The sequence below is a fragment of the Cupressus sempervirens genome, chromosome 4, assembly GCF_028749045.1.
Source record: "Cupressus sempervirens isolate cs-2001-9-10 chromosome 4, ASM2874904v1, whole genome shotgun sequence".
NCBI lineage: Eukaryota > Viridiplantae > Streptophyta > Pinopsida > Cupressales > Cupressaceae > Cupressus > Cupressus sempervirens.
The window spans coordinates 241,239,800-241,253,093 of NC_143121.1; the positions used below are offsets into that span (position 1 = coordinate 241,239,800).

Here is a 13,294-nt window from a genome sequence, read left to right on the forward strand (position 1 = left end):
GGTAATTGGATGGGGGGCAGGGTTCTATAATGATATCGTATCGATCAGTAGACCCCCCGACAATTACTAGGTCTCTTCCCCTAACCATATACTTTCCTATCTCTTCTAGAACTTTGAGCTCATATCCAACTTTGCATAACCTCAATCTATGTATCAAACAAAAAGGTCCTTGATATGTAGAACTATTACCATTTGCAAAGTTTGTGTGATGGTAGAAATACTAACAAAGGGAAAAATAGCTATTTTTTGACAAAAAGACATAAAAGAACGGTAGAATTTAACTCTCATTAAGCTCACATGAATAATGTAATACTAACAAAAGCATAAGCACTTAGATACCAAACTTACATAAAAATTGAACATAGTTAGATAATTTGCTCCACAATAATTCTTTAATAGTACTAAACATTCTAAAAATCAAGAATTTTAGTGCCCACCTCCACTTCCAACATTTATTGAAGGCTTTATGACAATACTTCCAACTCCTACTTTAAAAAAAAAGACCTATCTCACTAATTCCTCATATTATCTCACATGCAAAGATGAGTAGACATAAAAAAGTGGAGACCCTTATAATAAAGATGCACCTTGTTAAAATGAATAGAAGAATGGAACAAGAATGAAACAACTTTTAGTGGAATTGGTATCCCAGATTAGCTGCCCAAAAAACATAACATTAGCTTTATAAATGTTGGTTAAATTTTAATTTTAATATTAATATTGTTCTAAGAATTTAAATGTGTGCAATGTCCAATTCATGCATATTTGAATTATTCTTTAAATACTTTCCTTAATTTTTAATAATTTAAATTTTTTAATATATATAATCTTTTAAAATAAATTATATTAGTATCACTAATTAACTGTATGTAATAAATATCAATAATTAAATGTACCTTGTACCAAAACAATCACGTTTTTTATTAAGTAATATATTTATATATAACATTGAACAATACTATTCTATAGTACCCTAACTTCATGCTTATCAAAATTCTATGTGGAAATTTCGAATCTCTCCCAATTTTTTACAACAGCTTCTTTGGCGAGTCGTCTACTTATAACTAAGGTTTCAAGTCACGTCACCCATTATGATGCCACATCAGCATATTTTTTGGCAACTTGTTCAAAACAGCCCAAATAAAAAGTGATATCAATGGTCGTGCATAAAGGATACCCATACTTACACAACTGTTGTACATCATTGGTTAATTTTTATAGTTAAAGGTACATTTTATTCAATTTTAGATAGTTATCATTGTACTAACAACTTTATAGTCACAAGTATTGGTACCATGTTGTCAAAAAAAAAAATTAGACATTAAGTCAATAAATGTAGGTATCAAGTATTGGGTCCTCTACCGTATTAAATCCATCCCTTTTCAACTTGGATTCATTTCCATTATACCACATAAATATATATATATATATATATATGTTTCAGCACTCATTACTCTGGGAAAGATGATGCAAAGCCTGCCGAATGTTCCCCTGTTTGCCCATCACTAACCATACCTCTTTCAATTTCACATCTTTATCCTCGCTGGATGCCCAAATTTCATACCACTTTGACTGGAGCCAATCTGAACCTCGCGGAAAGATGCCCATCCATACCCATTTTCCACTACCCAATACGGCACCAAAACTACTGCCTTTGTCTGCATTTATCTGGAAGCGTATCTTGGGACAAAGAGAATCTATAATAAAACATATCAGAATCGCATTGGCATCGTCGGCATACTGCGGCCTCCCCAACTTTAAGCCTCCATATGATGTAAATTCAACCACGTTTTTCAGAGGATAACAGGTGAAGAAGTTTTTGAGCGAGCTCACATCAATGGCTGCCCTCGTGCATACTATCACTTCGTTTGGCATCGTCTGCACATTGTTTCCAAAGGGTACTAAATCAGGTGCCTTCCAATAATAAATGGACTTTTATATTTCTAATAAAAGAATTTTTCCTTACCTGTATTTTGCTTATCAATGATTCAACGACTGATAAATCGTTTGCTGTGACCATCAGGGACATCAATCCCCCCCGCTGCTCCAAGTTGACTCCACACGGCGGCTTCAAGCGTGCATTTACTTCAAGTTTATGCAAATTAAATTCCTCCAACAAAGTCAACATTACGAGGCTTGGAAGGGTGTCCAATTCTGGACAATCCTCTATCGTGAGCTTCTCCAATGATCTCAAACTCTCTAAACCTATTATTTTCTCTAATTTGTAGCTCCTTATCAATGCCAGCTTCTTTAGAGAAGTTAAACCTGCAAGATTTGGAAGGGTTTTGAATTCTGTACAGTCATGTATTATCATTGTTTCCAATAATCTGAGGGGGCCTATACCTTCTATTTTGTTACAATTGTGACACTCTCTCAATTTGATTGTTTTCAAAAGTGTTAACTCTTCAAGACTTGGAAGGGCGATCAGTTCTCTACAGTCATTTATCTCGAGTGTCCCCAATGATGTAAGGCTTTCTAAGCCTTCTATATTCTGCAATTTGTGGCACCCTGTCAATTCAATAATCTTTAGAGAAGTTGATTCTCCAAGACCTGGAAGCCCATCCAATTCTGGACAATCATCTATGCATAGCTTCTCTAGTGATGTCAGACTCTTCAAATTTTCCATCTTCTGCAATTTCTTGCACCCTGTCAAACTAATCTTCCTTAGAGAAGTTGATTCTCCAAGACCTGGAAGCCCATCCAATTCTGAACGATAATCTATCGATAGCTCCTTTAGTGATGTCAGACTTTTTAAATTTTCTATCTTCTCCAATTTACACGCATTGAAAACAAATAACTCTTTCAACGCGGAAGGACCCTGCAGCCAATTTGAGGTAGGATTAAAACATACACACCATGACTTTAAAAAAAAATTATTTTAAAGTACCTAAAGCTAGATAATTACATCCGCATCACGTTCCCACAGCCCTTGTAATCTCTTAGGTCCCCACAGCTCTAAAATTCTTAACTTTTTCAGTGGAAGCCAGGATGGAAAATTTGTGTGTCGAAAGCCTGTCGACTGAAAGCAGAGCAGATCTTTTGATAGTTCACAATATTGCTCATCAACAAAATCGCCATCACCAATAAAAATCTTTAATCCAAGAGAACCGGGCTGAAGGGTACGCTCTCCTTGGTTTGTGTTTAATATGATATGACCTTGCAGGGGGCGGCAATTGTCACCAATTGCATCAGCCATTCCTCGGACTTGAACTGCTACCTGAATAGTCACAAGTAAAAATAAGAAACATTTTAAAGAAATGGTACTGATTAGACGCCATGACTAACAAGTAAAATGAAAGAAAGCACTGAATTCACCTGTTGAGGCTCAATCTTGATAATCTGTGTTTTGGACCAAAGACGATATGGCGATTGTGTATTGGCAAACTCCCTTCCCAGATCTCTCAAATGATCATGCATTTTAATATAATTACATTCGTCTAGTTCAACAAGACATTTATTGACAAGCCTTTGCCAGCCGTGCAGCCCATTCCACCCTGATCCGTCCCAAACTGCAATGGCCCAACTGCTTGTCTTTCCGATGAAGAAACACGCTACATCCAGAAACATCTCTTTCTCTTCTTCATCCAGAGCATCATAGCTTATTCTGAGCCTCAATTTAATGTCGTCTGGCACTATTCTGGACACCTTGTCTAATTGAGACTCCCAATAATTCTTGTCAGACTCCCCGCAGAGCAGACCCCCGAAGACCTTCAGTGACAGAGGCAGACCATGGCAAGCATTATTGAACTTTTCAGCAAGATCCTCGAATCCCAACAATGGAGAGGGTTGTGCGAAAGCATGCCAGCAGAAAAGCTCCTTGGCATGAGCGGTATTTAGAGGTCTAATTTTATATATAGCGGAGATACCCCATGCTTTAAGAACACGATTCTCTCGTGTGGTGACAATAATCAGACTTCCCTTGCCAAGGCTGTCCCTGTCTGGCACTAGAGCATCTAGTTGATCTCTATGGTCGATGTCATCTAAAACAAGAAGCACAGGAACAGATTTCAGACGGCCTCTTAGAATCTCTCTGCCTGTGTCTACATTATTAATATCTATGGTTCCGAGGTCAAGGCCCTTCAGAAGCTCTTTCTGTTTATCATATAATGCCTCTTTCCTCGCAGCTTCGCGTACATCAGAAACAAAACATGACCTACCAAAGGTCAAGGATCTCTTGTTAAAGATGTGCTTAGCAATGGTGGTTTTGCCAGCCCCACCCATGCCCCAAACGCCCACCATTTGTACTTCCCCAGCAGCAGAATTGAGTAGAGTGTTGTTGAAGTCTTGTTCCGCTTCATCTAAACCCACGGGATGCTTGGCAACATCTATTCGCACCTTCTTCAATTCTTTCAGCACAAGATTCACCACGTTATTCACAGCCTTCTCCTCCTCCCTGAACAATATTAAACATGCGGATCACAATTAAATACACTGAAATAAATATAGCTACACATTTATAAAATTAGCACGCATTAAATTACATATATTACATCTGTTATCGTATTGCCTAAACTGATAAACCAAGCATATCTTATATATCTTTCATAGAATTTTCTGGTTTCCATATGACTTAAAAATATAAAAATACTTAAAAAGTGTACTGTAATTGTATATATATACATTATATTATAAATCTATAAAAATACCCAAAAGTAAAAAGTAAAGTGTGATGAGGAAAAGTGTAGGATTTGCAAACTAATTTTTTAATATTATCAACAATTTTATTTTGATTACATAAAAATGAAATATCAGGTAGCTATGAAAATTTACAAAATAGCGTTGAATTGTTTGTTGATGAGATCAGATTTGCATTGAAAGATAAATGAAACATTTGTTAATGGATAAATGAACAGCAAATTTAATATATGAATTATTGTATATTAAAAAATATTAAATTTTAAATATTTCAACTAATTCAATTAGCTTTAAAACTGAAAACTTAATATACTTTTACCCATGATTTATGCAATTGTAAAACTATTTTTAATAAAAGTATAAATATTAGCACGTGGTTAATATGAAGTAATAGTTTCTTATAATATGAATTGATAAGTTTCATACAATAGTTAGTTTTATCTATATATATATGACATTTATTAAAAAAATTGAACATATCTAATTTAAAAAATAGATTTTATTTTGAGTTTTTTAATTTTTATCTATAACTGATGCTTACCTTTAAAAGACTCAGAACAATTTTCAATTTCTTACTACTAATATGATCTTAAAAAATTGATAAAAGATAGTGTTATATATAAATAAAATAGATTTTAAAAAAGATTAAATCTTAATATCATTAAAAAAATTAAATATTAATAAGAAATTATAAAATATGAATCACAATACTATTATTAGAAAAGTTAGACAATTAATTTTTAAAATATTCAATCAAATTTATAATTAAGCCGATCAGTGATAGCATTCATCAATGTAAACTTTGAGAAAAAATTGAAAAATTTAATGGTTATAATAGAAAGTTGATTATAAGACAAAGATAGGTTAGCATCCAAATAGAGAAACATTCGACTCTTACATGATAGCATCAATGTGCAATTTGCAAAGAATGCCTGTCAAATCATGGAACTGATCCTCATTACCATTAAGTTCGTTCTTGCATCTTTACTATGCCAAATTTACTACTGTATCCACCCTTTTTAAAGAAAAAAAAAAAAGAAAAAAAACCCTTTTTGACATTTTTACAAATGAATTCTAACATTTTTTAAATCTAAAATAAATGTTAATAACCAATGAATTTTTTTTTTGCATTGGAATGTAGAGCGGATGCTACTAAAAAGTACTAAAAAGGTCTAAAAATGCCATATTTATTACAACGCTGCATTCAACCGTCATAGGCAACTGGAATAATGGTATAAGCGTGAATTACATGCAATCGATTAATTAGCCGATAGGCTTTTACATTGGGCCATAGCCCATCGTAAAAGCCTCACGAAAAAATCTGCCAGAAAAAACACCCTATGTGGATTTTTCTTTGGAGTGAAGGGCTAGAGCATATTTTTCCATACCCATTGAATTCCTTAAATTTGTGGGTGTTTAGTAAAGGGGTGCCATGGATTGAGGAGGACCACAGACTATGGGTGGACTCGAAAAGCTTTGGAAGGGTGATTGGAAAGGGATATCTAGAAACTTTGTTAGAGCAAGAATTCCAATACAAGTGGCCAGCCGTACTCAGAAATATTCAATCAAACTTCTTTGATATGTGCCCACATATTCAAAATGTAATCTCATTTCCATGACTTGATCAAGATTAGTAAAGAATTTTCTTTATAAAGTACCAATTGCTTTTGCTTCCTCTGTCTTTTTTCAGGTTACAAGCTCTTTAATATATTCTTAATAATTCGGATCTTTTCATTTCCTCTGTTATTTTCCAGCTAACAAGTTTCTCGATGGATTCATTAGAAAACCAACCAGAATTTCCCCCAAATTTATCTCATAATTTAGAGTTTCCCCATATTTATCTATAGATTTATATATTGTTTTGTACAGGTCTTGTTTTTATCACACTCTAACCACAAATTTCCATTTCAAATTGGATAATTATTTATCAGTTTCGTCCAATGTCATAATATCATAGAAGGGTCAAAAGAAATTTTCACGCTCTAGTTTTAGGTTTAACAAAAATGCTTTTAACCTTTCATTTTTTTAAATCACAGTGTAATGACACATTTCCTTTATTAGCTTTCATGATTATAAATTATTTTCTATTGATTTATTGTAGAGGATTGATAGATTTTTGAGGGTCTTGTCTCTTTCAATCATTTTCAATAAATCAATAACTTAATTTCAATTCTGGATCTATCATAAGATAATTTTTAATAATAATTAACCTTAATTTTAATTTTTAATTTCTTTCAAGAGGCTTCATCTAATGATTTTTTTGTGAGAATGATTCAGACTAGATCATTGCCAAGATTAATTCATGGCAACTTTTGGAGGCCCTTTCTTCTATGTAACTTCCGATTAAGAGGCCTTTCTTTTCATGCCTTTGAAAATGTGCTAAATGGCACTTCAACAAAGAAAAATGTAAAAACATCTCAAAAGGATGCAAGTAAAAGTAAACAACATTTTCTTGTTCACTATTTTCGTAGTAAAAACGATAGGAAAAACCTTTCTTAGAATATGACAGCAACAACTTGTGTCATAGTTTATGTTCAAAGTAAAAATGTAACAGTGTGACAATCGAAATGGAAGGTTAAAATGGTTTATACATACTTAGCACTGTTTCTCAAAAGAAATCTAACGTCCTGTAATTGACTGCTGTTACAGTTGTGTGTCATGTGTCAATGAAATTCTAAAGCAATCTTATAATGTTTCATTTGTTTATTCTTTCATTTTAATATGATGCGATGTTTTGAGCCATGGTTTTAGTACGAGTTTCAATACTTTTTTTGAAATTTTTATTCAGTGAGTATGAATGAATGTGAATTTGATCAAAACATTTGATTTGACGAGGAGAGAATATGATTGGAATGAGAAAGGTAGACAAGTGCAAGTAGGAAAAGAAATGCACATGAGTAGTGTTGTATATATTATCTATCCTATCCTTTTAGGCCTTGCAAAAAATGCTTAAGGAATTATTGGGCATATCTTGAATATTGATAAATAATCTTATTTTTGCAATGTATCACATAATCAGAGGTACATGTTTTTCACCAGTGGCATGTGATGTTAGATGTTAGGGAGTAACATCAGTAGTTTTATATTATCATATATATTTGATATGCATACTATCTATTCTTTTTGGTTTGTATATATGATTTTTCCATGGGAGTGGACCTTTGATACTGCTATGGAAGTTGGCATTTGATTCTGTTGTGTTCCTCTTGATGCATATATGCATATATGCATTTATATGATGGATTGGTGTTCATAAATTCTTTGAAGTTCAGGTACTCAAATTGGTTTATTGTTTTGATTGCTTGTCAATTCCACAGAGATAAAATTCAACGACTATTAGAGACAGAGTGGAGTAAATATGCCTACAAAATAAGTGATAGCATTATGCCATTCCTTACAAAAACAAAGATTTCAAGTGAATGTTTATTGATATCAATAAACAAAAGCCAACCAAAACAGAGAAAATCAACAACCCAAATCTATTGAACAAAGAAAATGAACAGTCTAATTCTATCGGCTGTACACTTGCACCCTGCCCTGGTGCAAGTGTTAGTATTCTACAACTGTATCTTATTGAGCTGTCAATTTGTGTTATTTATTGTTATATTCCATGAAACAGATGAAGTAAAATATAAAATTTGGTCAATAAACTTTTGGTCTACTGGTGAAGTTGAAAGACTCACAAAGAACTCACCAGTATTGCTAAGTGCAAGGCCCCTCGATGCCTAAAAGGGATGAGGGCGGGATGTGCTGCAGGCAAATTTGGTGGAATAGATACCCCTCAGTCCTTGGTTCTTAACCAAAGAGACTAGGGGAAAAAAGCTGACCTCCATAAAAAAATATATATATAAGATTTGTGTTATTTATTGTTATATTGTATGAAACACATGAATTAAAATATATATTGTTTATTTTCATGAGCTTTTTATTCATGGTTTCCCATTCATATTTTCAAACCCAAGAATTAAATTTTTTAATTGTTCAAAAGTTTACAACTTTCATAATAATTGCAATGATTAATCTTTGAGCCATTTATAGGGGTGTATGCCTTGTTTAAGGATTTGTAGATATACAAGATTTGATTATTATTATTATTATTGTTTTTTACAATGTTGATAATATTTCTGACACTGATTTTATTAGTACTTTCAAATTTAAAAGAGTTCAAAAGATTTTATTTAATTATTTTTTGAAAAAATTATTTTTTATGTTAAAACATTATTTTTTAATGATATATATTGTAGATATAAATTTGTGAAATTAATAATTTTAGACATATATTATAGATATAAATTTGTAAAATTGATAATTTTAGGAAATCTTATCTTTTACAATCTTCGTTACTTTCTCAATACAGAATTTATTGAATTATTTGTATTTATGAATTTAAACATACTAGAAATTACATATCTCTATGCTTTTATTTTTTTTTGTTAAAACTAAAACTTTAGTTATCCTAGTTTATCAATCAAGTATTAAAAAATAATACTACTACCATCTAGACTAAACTGACAGAATTATGCATTGACGATTGTGTTATCACTTAAAAACCAAACTTGTAAAACATTCAATACAAAAGGAGGGATACCCACGCTGACAAAACACGGGAATATTTAATAAGCTAACTGAAGGAAATAGATTGTCCGTTACATACCCTTGATTATTAATGATCTCGCCAGTGTAATTGGAAGCTTTACGCAGTGCCGACTTCCAGTTTTCAAGCTTTTTGGAGTTAAATCTGCTCAGGCGGAAACAGCATGCAAGCACAATGGGACAGACTCTTTTAAATGCGACCGATTAAAAATGAGAAAACAATAATAATTCATTACTCGATAAATTCCAATCAACAGGGCATCCAGCAGAGAAACAGGGGACGGGTATTTGCGATGTACCTGCTCTTTATTGCATGTTCGTTGAAGGCCAAACCATAGATTCCTTTTCCTTTAATCACCCATCTTAGAGTAGAAGGCTCAACATGATAGAAAATGGGGATAAATTTGATGCCCGGTAGTCGCAGTATGAATTCCAACTCATCCATACACCAACGGGATCGTGCATAATTCTCAGAGAAAATCGCTATGTGAACTGAAGAAGTACGCATTGCTGCTTCTAAAGCTTCTGGGAAGAAATCCCCAAATCTCAGCTCATCTTTGTCCAGAAAGACTCTGAGTCCAGTGGCATCTAACTTCTTGTAGATATTGTTGGCAATACCGTGTTTGGCATCTTTTCCATAATGATTTATAAAGACATCATAGGGCAGGTGTTTCATTTGGGAGGAGGACTCGGTAGAGGCATTGGCAGGAGCAGGGGAGGCATTTACGAGGCCATCAGAAGCCCTTCTTCTGGGAAACACTTGATGGCCGGACGCAGCATGGGTAAGGAGGGCATTTGTCAGGCCATCAGATGAATTTTCTAGGGCATACTTGGGTTGTCCAGTGGGATTAGAAGGGGTCGCCATTATGATTAGACACAAAAAAGAAGGCTGATAAGAGCGATTTCTTCGGATTTAAAATGCTTCACAAGGTTAGCTGAGGCTTTCCTATAAATCGAGGCTAACAGAAACCAGAGAAATAGAGAAACCCTTGATTAGACACTGATTTTAAAATTTTAAAAAATGGCTGATAATAGCGGCTTAGGGTTTCAAATGCTGCTAAGATGAGGCTTTCCTATAAAGAGGCGAACAGAAACCAGGAAAATATATAAGATTGGCTTAGTGGAGAAACGCTTGGAAAACAAAAGGTTGATGTAATGGAAACCGGAGTTGAGTTGCAGAGAAACGAAGAGGAAAGTGCCCTAGCAGAGAATAACATTTGTTAGGAAAAAACGTAGAAAAGATGGGTAGTGGAGAGGCATCATTCTGTCTCTGTCTACCAGACCGACTATGATCACGAAGCCACGTGAAAGAGCGGACAATTTGCAGAGAATGTGAGATGTGGGGTCAGATTGAATGCTTCGAGACCAGGCGAAGAAGACTGGGTCAAATAATTATTTTGTTAGATTTTTTACATAATAATTGGAAATATTTTATTTGATATAATTATATTATTTTTAATAATTATAAAAGAAATATACAATAATGTTATATTAATTAAACAAAGTCAAATCTTATTCTAAATGAACAAAACTAAACATAAAATTTAGATGATAAAACACTACATAAAGTTGTTAAAAAAAGAAACAAATTTAGCCCTTAGATGAAGATATTTTTAATTTTATATATATATATATATATATAAATATAATTAGAAAATATTATGTGAATTTTTTTACATTAGTATAATGCTATCACTACTGTGAAACAAAATCAAATATAAGAAATAAAACATAGACCATGAAATAATACAAATAAGTTTTTAAAAGCTTCTTAAATTAAATTAACTTTTTTATTATTATATTTTATAAAATACGATAAAGATATTTTTAAATGTTAAAATTTAATAAGTTATAATATTAATTTATTTTAATAATGTGTCAAATTATTTCTTCATAATAGTGTGTAAATTTGCTTTGTCATTTTTAATCTCATCTTCTATTATAACTAATTTATTAAAAATTTCTTTAAAACATTTTACTTATAAAATTTAAAATTTACAATAATACAAATTATTTTACAACAATATAAATATGTAATTATAAAAATTTATCTATATTTTTTTTACTTAATTTAAAAGAATAAATTTATTTTAATATTATACAACAATACAAACACACAATATATTATAAAAGCTAGTATAAACATAATAATCTAAGGAGGAAACTCCGTAGTTAAGCGCGCTCAGGCTGGAGTAGTACTGGGATGGGTGACCTCCCGAGAAGTCCCGGTGCTTCACCCCTGTGAGCATCACCTAGATCCAATGAGTGCTAAGTGTTCCATTTATTCTCATGAGAGATGGATTCATGTTGAATCACTACTCATGAAATATGGGTCATCGAGTTTGACTCAAAATCACACAGTTCAATCCTGATATTCATATCACAATTTGACTAGCTGTGGAAATTATCTCCTACTTATCATAATAATCTAAATAAAATTACAACTATCCTAAGTTTTGGGGGTGGTAAGAACTGTGACAAAACTGACGATGTCAGAATTGATTGGACCACAGCATCCCGTGGAACATCAGACATGACACTATAGCCAGTGCCCACTATTTAAATTATCTACAAAAGAATCTAGAGTCATTTTGACTTTTATTTAATGCTCGGGTATGATGAAATATATATTTGAAGTTCAATTAGGAAAAACAATTGATCTTACTTTTACTTTTTCCTTACAATAATCATTAACATGAAGAAATTTCTTTAAAAAAATTTAAACTTGATGCACTATAGAGTGTAATCTAAAAGTGGAAAAATAGTGTACATAATTAAATTCTAAAAAATTATATTGTTATTAAGATAATCATGTTGCATTACTCTACCTTTAGTATTAAGAATGATGTAACTCCTTACCCTAACCATAATTGTAACCCTAAATCCTATTCACAACCCTAATCCCAATCCTTATGCTAACTCTAACCCCAAACATTTAACTATAAGCTTAAATAAGACCATAAATTAACCCGTAAACTAAATCATAACCCTAACCTAAGCTCATTTTCCAACCCTAAACCTAAATATTAATCTTAATCAAACTCCTAATCTAGCCATAATTAGGTCCATGGTATAAACCTTAAACCAAATCATAGTTGTTATCGGAATCTTAGTCCTAAACAAGATCATGACAAACTCTAAACACAATTATATCCTCAGGCATGGCATAAATATTAAAAAATAGATTCAAACTTACTATGAGTATGTTAAAGTAAACACTTAACTAATTTTACTTTGGTCAGTGAAAAGGCGCATATGATTGAAAATTGCTTATCATTAAAATGAACTTGGGTCACATTGAATGCTTGGAGACAAGGTAAGAAGAGTGGGTAGAAGAAACACATAGAATGAGTAGTTAGTATTGTATGGATCAAAGTGTGTTCACCTCCATTTTTACCATCTAAACACTTGGTTCAAAAGTTAATCTTGTATTGTCGCAACAGGTTATGTGCAAGATCATGGTGTGCCAAAAAGTGGTGATGTGAAAAAAGTGCAGTATGAAAATGTCTAAAAGGTTTCAAAATCTACTCTGACTTTTTTCCACCCATCCTAATACCAAGGCAAAAAGGTTGGGCCAAACCTTATTGAGTATCCGATCCATTACCGGGTAGCCGATATCATATCGAGTACCTGATAGCATATTGAATATGAGATCAGATACCTAAAACTTGTGGCTAGGATTGTTTTTGAAGTTGAGAGCAAATTAGGCATTTTTGTTTGAGTTTGGTTTGTGTTGCCTCCATTTTGGGTATTAGATATAGGAATAGGCACATGATATAGCTAACAATTTTTTTAAATAATTTTTTATGATTTTGGATGAATCTTTTTATAAATTAGGTTTTTTAAACAAAAATTATTTAAATTTAAGTTTTTCTTAATAGAAATTGTTGAAAATTAGGTTTTTTTTAATAGAAATGTTGTTTTGCAATTTAATAGGTATGATTGACTCGAATGATGACACTGAGCTAGGAAATAATGTTTCTTGAAAGCCTCCACCAAATGATCCAGTGCCCCCTCAAAACTATCCACCAAATGATCCCCTAACCCCCTCAAAAGCCTCCTCGAA

The 13,294-nt window shown here is 32.5% G+C and overlaps 1 protein-coding gene across 1 annotated transcript; it reads right to left on the reverse strand.

The window, feature by feature from the left end:
- Positions 1–1,304: 1,304 nt before the first annotated feature.
- Positions 1,305–10,440, reverse strand: LOC149560901 (disease resistance protein Roq1-like). Its single transcript, XM_089824878.1, has 6 exons — positions 9,528–10,440; positions 9,290–9,373; positions 3,316–4,393; positions 2,906–3,217; positions 1,967–2,818; positions 1,305–1,878 (listed from the first exon to the last, which is right to left on the reverse strand). The coding sequence occupies exons 1-6, from the start codon at positions 10,091–10,093 to the stop codon at positions 1,441–1,443; spliced, it is 3,330 nt and encodes a 1,109-aa protein (XP_089681004.1). The 5' UTR covers positions 10,094–10,440; the 3' UTR covers positions 1,305–1,440.
- Positions 10,441–13,294: the final 2,854 nt, after the last annotated feature.

What these genes read in the sequence shown, in the direction of transcription:
- LOC149560901 (XM_089824878.1), bottom strand. Translation starts at nt 10,093, where the DNA reads ATGGCGACCCCTTCTAATCCCACTGGACAACCCAAGTATGCCCTAGAA. An exon ending in GAGATCATTAATAATCAAGG is followed by an intron (nt 4,394 to 9,289) that starts GTATGTAACGGA and finishes AATATTGTTCAG; the next exon opens with GGAGGAGGAGAAGGCTGTGA. An exon ending in TGTGGGAACGTGATGCGGAT is followed by an intron (nt 2,819 to 2,905) that starts GTAATTATCTAG and finishes AATTGGCTGCAG; the next exon opens with GGTCCTTCCGCGTTGAAAGA.